Source organism: Coturnix japonica, chromosome 1 (genome assembly GCF_054131305.1).
Source record: "Coturnix japonica strain WE chromosome 1, WE-NBRP24, whole genome shotgun sequence".
In the NCBI taxonomy this organism is placed as follows: Eukaryota; Metazoa; Chordata; class Aves; order Galliformes; family Phasianidae; genus Coturnix; species Coturnix japonica.
Window position 1 is genome coordinate 135,442,871 of NC_140663.1, and position 17,060 is coordinate 135,459,930.

The following is a 17,060-nucleotide window of genomic DNA, read 5'->3' on the forward strand; positions in this document are numbered from 1 at the left end:
CATTTTCCTTATGAGCCTATGTAGGTGAGCATTTCTTATTTGTTTCTAGTTATACCTTTCTAACATCATTCTGTATACTTGTTGATTATATACTTGTTGATTATACAGTATGGATATTCTACACATGAATGTTTAGGGATTTTTTTTTTTTTTTTTAAGAATTCAGTTTGGAAACACTTATGTATTGCTCCGTCAGCCAGTCTGAGAATCCTATGCTGCAGATCAGGTGAGACACCCCTACTGGGCTGCACAACACTGGCACTTTGCATTTAACAACCATGGAACTTTGTTTTTAAGTCCTATGATCTAAAAATAACATACCAGGACTAACTACAGCAAGGTTACATCAGAGTTTGTAAACAAGGTTCTGATATTTCCAAAATTTGAGCAAAATTACTATAATAATACATAACTTAATGTTACAGATGGTAACTTTAGTTATTGTTTCTTTTGTTCTTGCAAATATTGCCGCACCTGGACTTTTCCCCCCTATTATCAGAAAGGTTTATAGAGCAAACCTGTGCACTTTATGCTCCTTAACACTTCATTCCTACACAAAGACTGAAGGTGCTTCCCTTCCCTCCATACCCACAAGAATAAAAACAAACAGACCAGGAAAGAAAATTCTGAACATAGAAAAACGTCCTGGCCCTACTAAAATCCAACAGTTTTACCACAGAACTTGGCAAAACCAGCAACTGGGAAAAGCTGCAACAATAGACCATATCATCATATGAAAGGATCATCTGAAACAGGGACTAAGCCAGACTTGGGTCCCACAAGGTAAAAAAAGTATTTCCAACAGAGTCTGACAAAATGGACAGAGAGGAGGCTAAACCATGAACGTAAGAAAATTTGGTGACTATAGTTTGAAGTGTCAGAAGCAGAATATCAAAATAATTTGAAAATGAAAAAAATATACAAATTGAAAGTATTGTACAAAGACCTAGCATTGATCAGAGGAGCAATAATATGTGCAGGAACTCTAGTAACACAATCAGTGAAAACTAGAGCTCACTGAGTCAGCAACTCCTCTGACTATTCAAGAAGAATAATGGGCTGATGAGGCTATTCTATCTCATATGAAACAAAAAATAAGTCAAGAAAGGAAACTCTTTTCCCAGAATGCTATGTAGATAGGTTTACTGTGAAGTAAAGGGCTCGCCATTCAATGGGTCCAAGGGGAGAGCATCTGAGACCTTTCCAAACTTTTTGAGTTGCACTAACGGGACTATGGAGAGGTCAAAAACTCATGGGACATTTCAGGAAGGACAAACAGTCAGAAGGGACTGATGGGAGGGAATTTCAGGAAAAAAAAGTCATTGATGAAATCATTAGTCATTCAGAAACACTTTGTCAAAGATATGTGATAATTGTACCATGTTAATGTTTTAGTACTAACTTATTCTGTCAAATGACTACCAAATTCCTATCAAATGAGGCATAATTCCAGATTTATTTTTAAGTTAGATGGCAGTAAGGAGGAAATTCAGTTAAAGTAAAAGCAATAAATAAATAAATAAATAATCTCAGAAAGGCTTTTATGTTCATTCATCAGCATCGCACCACATAGCCACATTCTTAGTTACAGTTATATGTATGTGTAGCTGGATGAGAAATAATTCTTCAGTTTCCACATTACAATCCAGGAACAAATTGAATACAAACCTTGCCCTGTCCTCCCAGCCCACTCTGCATTCTACTTTCTCTAGTACATATGCTGCCATTTGTATGTATTCTACAGCTTTTCTCATTTTGCTGCTAAAAAGCTCCTCTGAAATTTGCTGCATAATCCTAAGTGAATAAAATGATCTTAATGAATGAGAATATAATGGTGTTAATCACAAAGGAAAGCTATTCTCATTTATATAAACCATTCCCTGAAATAACCTTGCCAAAATGGTTCTGGTCTTGTTAGTTTCATTTTAAGTACTAATCTTCAGTTTATATTTATATACTGCTTAAACTAATGTATTTGGTTTTTTTCCACATGAGATATCAGAAGTAGGAGAATTCACTAGTGATGGCCAGTAGTATACAGTCAACAGATTTGCTTCAGGTACATAGATTCAAGAGTACTTAATTTTCTTAAACTTTGTGATCTTTGGAACATCTCTTGTATTTTGATGAGCAGACCCAGATTTCTTGAAAAGCAGCCCAATTAAAAAATAATGAAGCTATTATTTCTGAAACTGACTCATTATCTTGGAGGTTTCAAACAGCAACTTGGAGCTCAGTTTTAGATCAAATGATCTTGTGCCTGTTGGCCAACAACACCTTTGCAACCTTCTAAGCTGCTTCTGAAGTCAAGTGATTTCCCCAGGAGAAAATTTTAAAACTGCTGTTATTCCCACTGCTGAGTCTGTATTTAGGCTCAGAAAGCAAATAAAACTTCTAGTGAAAACAGGCTGAGCCCATGGGATCTTCAAGGCCTCTCTTCTGCCTTAACCTTAATGGAACACGTTAAAAGGAGAATAGTTCAATTTCCAGTGGAAACACTAAGATTTCTTCTGCTGGTTCTCCATGGAATATTTTTTTCCAGTGGTATTAATAAATAAAGAAAAACACCCCATCACATTTACAGAATGAAACAATACTGAACCCTTTGACAGGGGTCTATGAGTACCTGCTCTGCCCTGCCACCCTGCACCCTGTAGCAGGAAAACAAATCCACTTTCCAGATAATACTTTCTCTTCTTCATGTATATGTTTGAGGCAGAATTAACCCATTCCTGAAATTAAGCTCTACCCAAAACTCACTTTTTACATTATTCTTAATATGTCTCGTGCTTATTTCTGTACGCATCCAATAGTTACACCTATTTCTTCTTCACAAAAGATTCACTACTGTAGGGAATGTAAATTATCTTATGTAGCCTCTTACACCCACTCCTTTTTGAGGATTCTGCACAGTGGGAGTAGGAACACTTTCTCTTTCAGGCAGTGTGTTTACTTGTAAAAAAACTGATCCATCAAAAAGGATTAGGTCACTAGAGAATCCCCAAGTTGAAGGGCCAGCAGCCACCTACATCAGGAGTTTTGATAATCCAAACTGGCCCCCGGCTGTGCAAGCTATAGATGCTTGTTTTCACTGTGGTTTGTTCCTTTAGAGTACTTAAAGAAAAAAGGCCTGTTATCACTACTGACAAATCCTAACAAGGTGACAGAACATCTAGCACACTCTGCTCTGTTCAATTTAGAATAAAATGACCCAAGCAATGAATTTCTCATCAGAACTCTAGGAAGATTATTCCATAAAGCAAAGTGTTTCTCAAACAGATTTTAGATTACTGTTGACTGCTTGCAATCTAGTATTTTATTGCTAATAATTTAAATAACATTATCAGGACAGAAAGAAAATAGGAATTGTTAAAATATTCCTCAAGGAGGAAAAAATAAGGGAAAAAACCCTGTATTTAGAAATTTCCAAGTTGCTTGAGGGTTTTTATTGTCGTTATTTATTAAAAGAGCTTCAAGATCAAATAGCAACGTTAGCCTATTTTAAGGCTACCTTATGTTAAAATAGATTTAGTATAGACAGGCTTCTCCCTGGCAAGGAAAACAGTTTTGACAACCTGATCTCAATCTTTTCTTTTGAAATCTTTTTGCTTTGCATTCAGTAAGTCTTTACTGGACAGAACAGAGTGAAGAGTTCCCTCTCCTCTCAGAGGGGTTCCAGATCTACACTGGTTTATTCAGACTGCTGTCCACCAAAAATATCTATGCATATGCATAAAGATTCATGCAATGTGAAACTGCTTCAAAATAAAAGCTCTGATGCGTCCCCACAAAACAATCTTGAAGATATTCTCCCAGAAGTTGAGAAGTGGAGATTCAAATGTCTCAATCATCAGCATAATTCTCAGGAGTTTTCTTATGTAAAATTCTGGCTTACTCACTGGCTGATTACTCACCACAATGGATATTATATCTCCATTTAGACTGTATTGTATCACCTTAAGCTTCTACACAAAACCTTATCCTGCAAGGCAGGAATATATTTAAAATAAGAGGTTTTCAACTGGCACAGTGGTGGCCTAGTCCTTTGTGGGAACATTAAATATTCCATAAAAGAATGAGAAATGTTAAAATATGAATTATCTGATATTTTTATCTTCTTTTGAAGTATGAAGACATGTATTTGTACAGGTAATGTGAATGTGAAATATTCTGGGCAGAATAAAAAAATAATGCTATAGAAAGAAAAGGAAGAGGAGTCCTCCACAAGAGACTGATAAAGTGTTCAGAATATGTTCCTTACCTTGCCTGGGCAAAATAATTCTTTGCTGTTGAAAGACATGTGTGTAGTTCTCCTGTAAAATTAGACCTTTTCTCAACAGAAATTTGTTTGAATATTATTTTTCTGCTATATCTAACACAGTTTAGTGAATATCTTTTCTTCAAAGAGCCCTAAGTGATCAGCACTTTCAGATCACAGGGGAAAAATAAAAATACAAATCAGACAAAGACCTGTGGAATAAATACTAGTAATATTTACAAATGTGCTTTTCGTACCAGCATGAGAGTATAAAAAATGCAAGTATCTACTGATCAGAAAATGTGATTGCTGGCTGCTACTATCAACTTGAAAAAATGCTTATTCTGCACATTTGAATGGGCTTTTGAGAAAATATAAATAACTCGTATTTGTGGATTTAAACTAATTGTAATGTATCTCCATATCCCTTTATTGAAGTAATGCAAAGGTATAGAAACTGTCAGTACCGCATTGAAAAGTTTTATTCTGTTCTGTCAGTCCTTTCAGCATGACTTATCTGAACAGTCATTAAATTCAACAGTTTGATCAGCTTCTAGCATCACAGAAAGGAACAAGAAGATTAGCATTTATGTATAAGCCATTAAAATGATGATGATCCTAATTTGCCAACTCCATTAGTCTTTCTAGAAAGTTTATTGTCTGTGCTGTACAAGAACTGTAATGATGATACTGAAATGACTATAAAAACTAACCTAGAACTATATAAATCAATAGCAAAGTTGCATGCAGGACTCTTTAGCCCAGCTGCAGTTTATGGACCTGTATCTGACTGGTTCAATAACAGACTAAACTGCATGATTCTGCTCTTTATCTACATAATGTTTTTCATCTTGCATTTGATTCTGCTCATTTTTTAGATTTAAAAAAAAAAAAAAAGACAAGCAAATTATACAGAGCTTCTTCTTCAAAAGCAGATTTAGCCTGAGAAGCCCATTAAGGATTAAGGTAATGGCAATGACCGTCCTGACACCAGAAAGTAGAAATTGCTTTATAACATTCAAAGAATCAGAGACTGACCATGAAACGAAAACTATATTAATGTTAAAAGGAAAATTGGATCTCACTTATAATTCAAAATTTATCCACATTGTCATGATTCACCATGGGAAAAAAAAAGGATGCCTGGTATATAGTAGAATTTCAGGTGACTTTTTGAGTGTCTTGGCTACTAATCAGAACAGAAGAGCAATTTAAATCCATTCATCAGATATAGAAAAGCTCCACTTCAGCAACAATTTGTATTTCTGTGTTTCCATCAGCAATTGGATTTTGGCAACAAGGTGCAAACAAGAGTTTGTGGTTTTGCCTGTTCCTGTACTGACTGTGCTCTAGACAGTGATTTACAATGTCCAGCTGGAGCTGCTTTGAAAAGAAAACTTGGACACTACATTACTAATTAACTAGGTACAAGGATACTTCCACAAAGGATCCATCAAATACTTTAGTACTCTCAATGGGATATGAAGCTGATATCCTTCAAAGTTACAATAAAAAAAAAAATTAAGCAGCATATTTACTTGCACTACACTTATTAACTAAGTAGAAATAAATAAATAAATAGATAAATATTAAAACTATTTGTCTTTTTTCTTTTTTCCTTAATAATCAGATGACACAGAAATCTCATGAAGAAATGTTGTAATAAACATACAATGTAAGCCCTTTGCAGAAAGGGCAGCCCCTTCTCTGTATTTGTTCAGTGCTTCACACAACTAAATTCTAATTTTGAAATCTGATCATCTATTGCTTTACTTAGTTTTGGGGAAAATAAATACATAAATCCAAACAATTAAATCTCGATCAAATTGTGCCATCAGCTACCTTCAACGCAGATAGGCAGAAATCAGTTTTGGCAGACTGACTGAAAAAGCTTCTAACAGAAGTGTGCAAGTGTCCCACAGCCAATCTGGTTACAGACAATTTATACATGGCTTTCATTATGCTGTCTCAGTAATTAAAGATGAAAGAGTCTTTTGAGTTCTCTTTCAAAGAATGGTACAGGACTTCAGAAGATCATCTGTAAGAACAAACAAATTGATGTTTCAGTGCTCAATTTCAGATAGCTGTTTCTTCATCAGACAGCTATGTTGCAAAGACAGGTATTTGTGTTTAAACAATGCATTTTACTTCTATTCCAGGTATTCAATTAGCAATACTCATACTAGCTGATGGCAAGCATGACAGACCATGTTGGAACAGAAGTATTTAAGGAATATTGCTCCTGGCTTTTCACCAATTCAATAAATAAACCTCCCCTGTGCTGTTATTCAAAATACCTCAATTTTAAAATTAGGTTTTGCTTTTCTGCATAGGAACAACTATTTCTGTTGAGCTACCACATCGTATTTTGCAACTTTGACTAGCATGATCTGTCTAACCTGAATTTTTTACAGCTGCACTGATAGCAGATTATGTATTGCTTCATAAAATTAAAAAAGAAAAGGAAATGGATTCTATTATGCATTTTTTCCTGTGGGCCAACTTTGCCATTTTCTTTTATATTTTTGAAACTCCTTTAAATATGTTCATGTTATAAAATCCTTTGACTAAGAATATTGTAAATTGCAGGTGATCTAACAGTTAAAGGAAAAACAGTCTGAGTTAGAAACTGCTCAAGAGGTGTTTTCCATATTTCTCTATGACACAGCTATTGCTGAAAGACAAAATTGTTCACTGCTATTTTCATCCAAGGAATGAGAACTGTGCATACACAGAATTATCTTGTAAGTTAAAGTTGTAAAGCCAAATGTTAATATATGAGAACTAAATATTTAGATTAGATTAGTAGGTATTTAGATTTACACTGTCAATCATTTGGTGAAACTAATTAGGATGTAGTCCCTGTTTGAACTTACAGCTTCATTTTTTGTCAAACATTATGTCAGTTTAAAAGCAAAAACTGGAAAACACTTCAAATTTGGCCAGTGGGTGGTCATCATCTCTCTACTTTGATTCACCACTGCACTGTTAGAACATTCTGGGAACTAGAACATACTTGAGAAAAAGAAATCAAAAGATATTTAAATATTCTGCAACAGTTTCTGGAGTCTGCTCACTGATGGCTGGGTGCAACTGACATGCAAAGGATTGCTCTGCCACTACTTATAACAATTTATATTTCAACCCTACTATGAGCACTGTTTTGTTCTACACCTCAAAGCTGCATATAGCTGTGAATGGGTGCCCTCAGGTGCAGAAAAGATTTAAAACATAAAAACAATAAATAGCAGTATATAAAACTGTGGTCTAATAATCCAATCCATTTGCCTCATAAACCCCAAATTTCAGTGTGCAATAAAACCGCAGACGCCCAGTAAACTGACCACATTAACGATCACACATCAACATGATAACAAGCAGAGAGTTCCCTAAGCTAGTGAAGAACTCTTACTATGATCGCTCATCCCAAGCAGATGTTCAGCCCATTCAGCACTGGAGAACAGATGACTTTACCAGTATGTCTTGTCAAATTTTGACGACACGGTTATAAAGTCAACTGCAAAACTGGGGACAATATCCAGAAATGCTCAGCTGCTGATAGTTTCTTTTCTATCAGACTTTGAGAATACTGTAACTACTGGCACATTCAACGGTGCTTCCATGTGAGGAAAGAAAGCAAGCCTCCTCTTAGAGGTTCATTACAATCATCAGCTGACTACCAGAAGGCAGCCTCCGAAAGGGTGAGTCCCACTTTCTTGTCATTATTTATTTCAGGCACATGTTTCCACATACATTCTTGTGTAACTTCAAGATCTTTTTGGTAGGTTAGCCACCAAGTCAGTTTGCTGATCTAGGTCATCACATCTGACTGAAAGACTTGATGCAAGGGAATCAGTCAGAAGCAAAAACAGAAAAGACATTTAACTTTGTTGACAGAAAACAACTATTCAGGGTGAAAACCAAATGAAAATATACTTTGACAGTCTGAACCTAAACCTTTTCCATCTTCTGTTTTCTGGTATTTTTTGGTTTTGGCTAAGTTTTTTGTTTTATTTTGGTTTTGGTTTTTGGTGTTGTTGGTTTTTGGTTTTTTTTTTCCTTTGTTTTTCTGCTTTTTGTTGTTGTTGTTGTTTAAAGGAATTATAACCTAGAAACTCACAGTCTAGTCTTTCAGGTTATGGAGCCAGTCATATAAAACTATGACAATATAGCAAGCTGTGCAAGAGCTTCATTGTTATGTCTGCAGTGTAACAATTACATATTATGCACTGGGCTTGAATCATAAAGAAATGGCCACAAAACAAAGAAACAAGCTCTTTGACGATAGAAACTTCTTCCAGTTTGGAGTGTGACTAGTTAAACCACCACTATCTGCTTTGTATGGGATATTTAATCATTTGGACAGTAACAACAGGGAAAAATCTACTGATAGGGTTTTAACTGTGCAAAAGTCCTTAATAAGACACAGCAACTACAAATTCTGGAAAACAGGAAACTGTACCCTGGACTGAAAACAACCTAGAACAAATGCACACAGGCATCTGAACCTCATGGCCATGACCATCCATCAGCACAATCACACTTTTGATGGGATAACTGAGCATAAAGATCCTTTCCTCGGTGCTATGCTTCACTTCCTGATACATAACTCAGTTTAAGAAAGTCATTTTCATTTCCTGCATTAATTACATTTTATGGGCTATCAAAGGAAAAATCAAGGTTATAAGGGATACACCATAACCTAAAAGTCAAGTGCAAACATTAGACACAAGAACTGTACTGAGGCATTCACAGACCATGTTTTGCCAGATGTGAGGTACATCTACGTTCCTTCCCAGTTGTCACAACTGTGTCAGAATTCACCCACATCCTCCAACTATGTCATATTACAGTCTGAAACCCAGGCATGCAACAGCCTCACATGTTGACTTTTCCCAAAGATAAACTCAGACAAAGATGGTGCCCAGATGGTTATCCATGCAGTCTAAGTTAAATACTCAACACACAGGTTGAAGGGACACAGACAAAAATGTGCCTGTCACGATAGACATGGCAAAAGCTGCTGCTATGGGGATATAGGCAGAACTGTTCCTGGCAATAGAGAGGTCTTGCTTTTATCTTAGAAGCTGGTTGCATTGCTTATTTCTTAGTCAAGCACTGGGACTGAACTAATTGGATTGCCCAAGCTATGTGACTGACAAAGCTGACACGGCCTTTGATCTTCCTGACATGTATGAACTGAGCACTGAGCTGTATTTTATTGTGCATACGTTTGAACTCATGTTTACACACATGTTTTTCAGATGGATCCTATAAAATAAAGATTCAACCTGGTATGCAAATACCTCTCTGTGTAAATGTGCAGCTTTTTTTTTTTTTTTTTTTCAGCTCCCAGACTTGGCCTTGAGGCCATTCCAGATAAAAGCCATGATTTTACCTACTTGTATACATGGGTAGAGATATAACTAACCACATTACTCTGTATGTGTACCTAAACTAACAGCCTTCATAAGGCACCTCTTAAAAGTAGTGGAGACTTACACTTATTTCTGGAGATTTTCCCTGCTATTTTAAACCCAGCAGGTCACAAAGCAGGTCCAAGGCTCCATTGTTATTAGCCCGTCCGCAGAAATGTTTCTTTCAGAAGCAAAAAACAGCCCAGCTCTCTGCTCTCCGTATCCCTTACATCTGCTGCTCAGCTGGAAACGCTGTTAAAAGGCCATTAGAAGCTTAAGGTAACAGACCTCGCAGGCTATGAGAGCCAGAGAGCAATTTGCTGTGTGCGCTGGGAGCATCAGCCCTATGCACTTCCTCTGGCGGACCGACAGCCGCTGCCCCCAGCCTGCGGGGCTCCCGGCGTCCGGCGCTGGGCGGCAGAGCCGCCTCCCGGGCGCTCCCGGCTGCTGCAACGCGACCGGGGAAGGAGGGAAGGAAGGAGAGAGAGGCGGGCCCCGGGCACGGAGCTGTGCGGTGCATCCCGGAGGAGAACACTTAAGGATGGCTCAGCAGAAGAAAGTGTTGTCTGTGGCTTGGCTTCGCTTGAAGGGAAAGGTCAAGCTGTTGAAAAAACCCGTGCGAAGGAGCTGGTGGTCTCTACGACAGCCTCCTACAAGGGCTAAAGGAAGTCTGCCAGGGAAGATCACTTAGTGAGCGTGTGCAGCAGCTCCTTAGCTATAAACAGTGAAGAAAGCATGCCTTAGTTTCAGTATGTTTCAGGCAGTTTTACATGCATGTGCTAAGGATTTCACCAGGCATGTGTTTTCCTGCCACATGCAACACATTTTAAATTCCTTTTGCATCTTGTAATGTATTCTCTCTCTGTTTAGCGTAACAACTATACTGCTTTTAAACTGCAGCCCTTACATGCTGATCTTGGGAATTGTTGGAGAAGTATTAATTCTTTCACATGTATTTAAGCTACTAAGATAATTATGCCTGGCAGTATGAACTGTCAAAGCCACAGAATCAAGTTTCCCTTCCCAGGGAGATAGCACCCATTAACCAGGTATGAAGGGTAGCACAGAGTCATAGTTCATTGAAAACGTAATTTCATTTTGCTACTAATGGGAGTGCTGATACTTCAATACTGTAATGGAGTTTTAAGCACCACACTTGTTATTTCAACTAGAAACTTTAATGTAATTATGCATTTTTACTTTACTAAGCAGAAAGGGATATTAGTATGCATGGTTTTCTTATGTGTATTGTCAGAAGTAAGACAGAGATCTCCAAGTGATGCTACAAGATCCTTGAGTCATTCAAACAAATGGCAGGTGGTAATTTTAAAGACAAATTACCCAGAAAAGCTTTTATTGTTGATCACTTGTTATAAGATTTGCCATTTGCAAGTAATTGTACATTCAGATGAAACTGACCTTTTATGAGAGCGAAGTGGTAATATAAATGAAATGAATATATTCTTTATTGCAGTAATATAAAAAGAATGGCCTGAGCTTTTAACATAGTGCTTGACCTCTCTGGTGTCTGAGCACCACCTAATCTCAGGAGTATTTCACAATAGCATATGATGAAATCAGTGTTAATGAAACATTAGAACTGTTTAACATATTAACACTTATAAGTGTATAAAATATTGGAGCTTTAGGTATGCTTTTTGATTATAAATCAGACTGTTGACAAAAGAAAGAAAGAAAAAAATAAGATGATAAGCATACAATACACTGTAATTCATCATCACACTAATTATTTAAGCACTGCTGCTTCTGTTTTAAAACCCCTTTTCCAAAATACTCTACAATAAAATCAGATCAGGAGACTCCAGATGCTGAGATTTAAAATTCTCAGTCAGAATCAATTATTTATAAGCACTAAAAACATGCTATTTCTCCTCTAAGGCCCTGAGCATACAAGGAGTACCTCTAGGTTTAGATGCACATACATAGGTTGTATTCACTTTAATGGAACCAGTCACATACGTACCAATTAATATGTGCAAAAGTGACAGCACAGCCAGGTCTTAGAAAAGCTATACTTCCTCCTAGGTAAAAGCACACATTTGTGTGCACCAATGCAGTTAAAACTGGAGAATGGGGGAGGCCCTGAGGGACAGTGATCAAAGAGTCTCTTGCTGCTGAATTCACTGAAGTAAAGGATACTTCTGAAACAGAGCTAAAACAAGAAAAATGCACAGACTACACCAGATTCCCCGTTCATCTTCATTTCACCCTCAGATTTGGGAATGAACTGATCTCTAATGGCCCAAGACAGATTTCACAAGTTTGCATTGATTACGTTATTGATTTCAATAAAGGTATTCCTGTTTTATACTCATGAGATGCTACACAAGGTGTCTGTGAACACCCATTTGTCTTCTGGTCTACAGGTACTTTGCAGAATACTCAGCAACATCAGTGGAGAAACAGTAAGAGAGAACATGAACTAAGAAATGCTGTGATACAGACATGGTCGGGAGGATTTCCCACTCTTTTTCTCTCAATGTATCATTACATGTTAGAGCTATCTAAAGCAAAGCAAAACATTCATTGCTTAGAACATCTGACATGGAATAATAGCCCAATTGCATAAATGACTACTGAGCTTATTTTCATTATTTTTATTATCACTTTAGAGCTACAAGCAACTGCATTATGTTTGCTAGTTTTCTCCAGTCAACACCTCTGTATTATGTCAGTGTGAAACCCATTCATCAAAGCACAATTTCAAGTGACTCCTGACCTTCAAACCTCTGAAATGAAGGGTTTGCTTCTGATTTCACTTCAGTTACTTTCCCAACAGCATCTCTGCATTGCTAGAATCTCACCTTGCTCATCATCTGCACAGGAGAACAAAGCTCTCTAATTTCTTAAGGAGTATTTGGAACTCAGCATCTTTAGAGTTGGTAGTTTAACCAGAGTGTTCCCTTAAATGCAGTATTATTTGCCATCTATTCCAAAACAAAACAAAACAAAAAACAATGAAACCGTCTACAACACACTCTGCACCTTTCTAGTATATATTTTACATGCATCATTGCCTAAAGGCTATCTTTAGGTAAACATAGGCATAAAAATATGTCTTTGCTAAAAACAAAGATCTGCTGAAAGTGGAAGGTCACAATTTGTACACATCTATTACTCTGAAATAGCCAGACATTCCCTCAGAACAGTTTGAGCCAGGGACACTCTCCGTATCTATCCACCTTTGTTAATTTAGATCCCTGGCTTCCTGTAAGATACTTGGAGTTACTGAAATCATGTCTAGATTTCAAGTATTACTAACAGATACATGAAGTGGCTTTTCACTTCTGTATTAACCTTTTAAGTGACAGCTTTTCCTACAGCAAAAAGCTTCTGTAAAGCCATCAGGAACTCCACTCAGAGCCCCTAAATGTTGGATCACGGTAGCATAAGTATGACAGTTTGGCTCTCATCCAAGTGCAGGACACTCCACTCCACAGCAGCACAGATTACACAAGGACAGCCACTGCCTCCCACCCTCTGACAAGCGCTGGTTTTGCACAGGACCAAGTCCTACCTCCCTCTCCCTGAGCATTCCCAGTCAAAGTACTTTTATGGAGGACTCACTTTGATGATTTAAGCTGTAAACCAGCTTCTCCAAAAACCAGTTGTACCCCAGCACCAGACTTTGCCTCTCAGGTACGGCATTAGGTGTAGCAATGCTTGTAACAAACAGCCACTACAACACTTCTTTGAACAATTTAGCACTGTTGTGAAAGCACAGAGGACAATCAGAGCACTGCCAACTTCAACACATACCTCACTTAAATTAAAAAATAGAAATAAAAAATAAAATAAAAGTTAAGAATGGCTGCAGGAAAACCTTGCCTTATAGCTTTAAAATCCATAAAATCCATAACTTAAACCTTCTCTGCGTACAGCAAGTTCCAGTACTTCACAAAGAACTATCAAATGAGACTGGTGAGCAGCTCCTCCCAGCAAAGGGGCAGCTCTGTGCCTACAGCCTCCCATCCGAGCAGACTGTAGAGCTCTGTGCACGAGTGCAACACAACACCGCTCGTTTTGTCAACTTCCAATAGCTCTGGCCAGAAAGGAGCTTTTAAGCAAATGGGAAATGGAAACATATGAATAACGTTAAATCAAAACACATTAACCATGCTGTGTGCTACCATTTTCCAACATATTATCGAAATGCAAAATCTTTTGAAAACATATTTGTTCAGAAATATGAATGTAATGAAGCACTTTAAACTCTTTAAAGCATGAGGCATTTGACAGACTACGCTTGTTTCATAGCAGTAACAAATTGTTTCCTTAACCACACAAGGATGGTGGAAAGGAACAGAATGAAAACAGTTATTCTGAAATCTGTGTGTTGGTTGCTTTAATTAAACACTTCCAACATTGTGCCCAGTTGCACATAGGTGGCTCCCATGTTAACGAGAGCCTATGCTGCAGCATTGTGGCACAGCCTCACAGCACCTCCCCAAAAGCAGCACTCTGAAATACACCTGGACCTTCCAACAGCCCAAATAGCAACACATGAACTGCTCATAGGTCAGTACACCAACCAGCAACAAGGCCATGAAGAAAACAAACAACTAGAGACACATTTTTTTTCTGAGCCTCCCATTACATCTGCATGAACCACAGACTTCTTAACTGAAAAGTAGTTGTTACTTCTAAACATAAAGAGTACCCTGAAGAGCAGTTTGGGACTTAACTGAGTCTTTCTGTACAGATACATGTTTACAGATACTTGCCATCGGGATATCCAGGAGAAGCCACTAAACCTGCATAGCAACTTTGTGCTCTCCATTAGGAAAATAAATAAGCTGAAAGCAACAAGTGTCTGCCTAAAGTTACCTGGACATGGAAATCCACTGCATTTCATTAATATTTTTAAAGGGGACGGAGTATATCCTGCCTCCCTGTCCCAAGACAGAGGTACAATAAGCAAAGGGAAAGCAGGACTATGTAGCCAAACAGTCTATGGTCACAGGGAGTATTTCAGAAAAAAAATAAAAATGATTGTATGTGATTGATGAGCGACCTAAGCAGAGATTTTAAAGCAGAGCACAGAAGGACCAGAGAACCAACAATGAATGTGAGGGCCAGGGGAGCCTGTGGGACAGGTATAGGCACAGTCCTGTGTCCTACTGTCTCATCCTAATGCATATCAGTGGGTCAGAACCACTGTTCTGTGCAGAGATGAGCTCAGTATTGGTGCACTGACAGCATGGAACAGCCTTCCCAGCACTTCTGTGAGCTACACCCTCATCGTCCTGAAATTCTCCACATTTATCATTCCTCCCCTGAAAAGTGCTAAATGAGTGAGGAACCGTGGCTTTATTTTACCTCCAGAAAAATCTGCTTCCAACTTTACAAGGAAGCGAGCAAACCGAGGGGCTCCTCATTCACTGTACAAACAACAGAACCTCACAGCAAAGCGGCGGCAGCAAAGCAGCAATCTGTCTTGAGGGCTCGAGCAGCCCAATTTGAGCAGCTCACGCTCACGTCTTTCCCCGTATTATTTCTCTTTTTGTCACGCTCTCTGATTGCTAAGAGATTATCCGCCCAGGACACATTTTTATTCATTCACTCCCAAAGATGCGATACGGATAAGGTTGCAGGGAAAAGCCGGAAAATAAAATCACCGTCAAAGGCAACCCCAGCACCTTCGCAGGCAGACGGAGGGATAACCTGTTGTGGGCACGTTTCGGCGGAAGGCAGAGCCAAGAGCCGGGCTGCCGGGGGGCAGCGGAGCAGGGGTGTGCGTGCGGGTTCCTCCCAGCAGCTCCTGCCTCTCCGCTCTTTTGGGGCGACGGTGGAGCGCCCCAAGGGGCCGTTCCCGGCCCGGGCGGTGCTGCCCCCGCTTCCCCTCCACCCTTTTCATTCTCCCCGTCCCCGCTGTCAGAGAGCAAAGTTATTTCCCCCCGGAACCCCTGCGGAACAGCTCTCAGCCTCCAGCAACCCAGCTGCAACTCTCAAGAAGTTTCTGCAGGCGAACAAAACCACCACTAAGGCATCGCCCGCGCCCTCTTATTTTTAATTCTTGTGTTTCTTTTTCTTGGCTTTTTCTGCCTTTATGTATTCCTTTATCACCACACATTCCACCGATCACCGGGTACGGACCAGCAAAGCCAGCAGAGCCGCTCCGCGCCGCGCACGAGAACGCGCAGCCCAAACCCCACAGCCGCGGGCGGTGCGCACCGCATCTCCCCGCGCCGAGCCCCGCGCCGTACCTGCGATCTCCTGGTAGGGCACGCTGGCCAAGCTGAAGCCCTTGGCGCTGTACGCCTGCCGCACCTCGCCGCAGCTCCGCGCTTTGCTTTCAGTCCCCGCTGCCGCGGGCGGCGGCAGCAACAGCAGCATCAGCCCCGCCAGGGCCCAGTGCGCAGTCCTCCGCGCAGCCGGCATGGCGCGGCGCGCAAGTCCCGCGCTACCGCGCCGTGCCGCCGCCGTGCCCCCTTGTTGAGGGGGTGGCGGGCCGGGAGCCCCCCGACCGCCCAGGCAAACTTTTGAGAGGCGGGGGTGAGGTGGGCGCGCACACGCACACATGCGCGCACAGCGGGAGAGCGGTAGCCTCGTCCCTGAGCCTCCTCGGCAAAAGGCTACAACCCCCCCAGCAGGGAAAAAAAGAAGAAAAAAAAAATTAAAAAAAAAAATAGAAAAAAATAAATAAAAAGGAACAATCTGTCTCTATGTTGTAGAGATTGAGACGGCTGCCTGCGGTGCGCCGGGTAAGCGGCGGCGCGATCCGCCGCGGAGCTGTGCCCGCCGCCGCTGAGAGGCTGGAGGTGGTGGAGGCAGTAGGCGGCGTGGGGATGGACTGGACAGCGGCTCCGTGCGTGTGCGCGTGTGTGTGTGTGTGCATGCGTGAGGTGCTAGTGCCTGTATTGACGGGAGCCGGGGAAACCTCTGCTCCGCACAGCGCCGGAGCGGGCACCCGGAGCAGGCAGGGAGCAATCCTGGAGGCAGCCACAGCCAGGGAGAGCCACACGCACACACATCGCATGCACACACACACATACATACACCGAAACGTGCTACACATTGCATCGCTGAAATAAGGGAGCAGGAAGAAAATCCTGGCGTGGATCACCGTCTGCTGGAGGAAAGAAGGAAGGAAAACCACCCAGAGCTCTGAAAACTTCCTCCTCATCCAAGATCCAGGCGCTCTGAGCCCCTTAATTATAAACAGCCCACTAGTGAGAAGTCAAAAAAGATACTCGTTGGCAGTTTTGCTCTCCATAATGTCAGTTTTGGAGCGGGTCCCATAAACACTTTTATTTTTATTCATTATTATCTGTTGTTCACGTAAATGCTGGAGCTGAAGAGTCAGAGTGAGGAGGAGCCCATCATCCACAGGAGAAAGGAGGAAGGATATTCCTGTGCAGGAG

At 40.2% G+C, this 17,060-nt stretch overlaps 1 protein-coding gene across 2 annotated transcripts in view; it reads right to left on the reverse strand.

Annotated features, from left to right (window-relative positions):
• Window positions 1-16,704, reverse strand: part of GPC6 (glypican 6) — a 720,043-nt gene extending 703,339 nt beyond the window's left edge. Inside the window, exon 1 of one of the 2 annotated variants that reach the window (XM_015851542.3) lies at window positions 15,903-16,704. In XM_015851542.3, the coding sequence (XP_015707028.2) occupies window positions 15,903-16,218 (316 nt within the window). In that variant the 5' untranslated portion in view covers window positions 16,219-16,704. The remainder of the gene's footprint in view (window positions 1-15,902) is intronic. The other variant, XM_085536013.1, reaches the window with a different exon arrangement.
• Window positions 16,705-17,060: the final 356 nt, after the last annotated feature.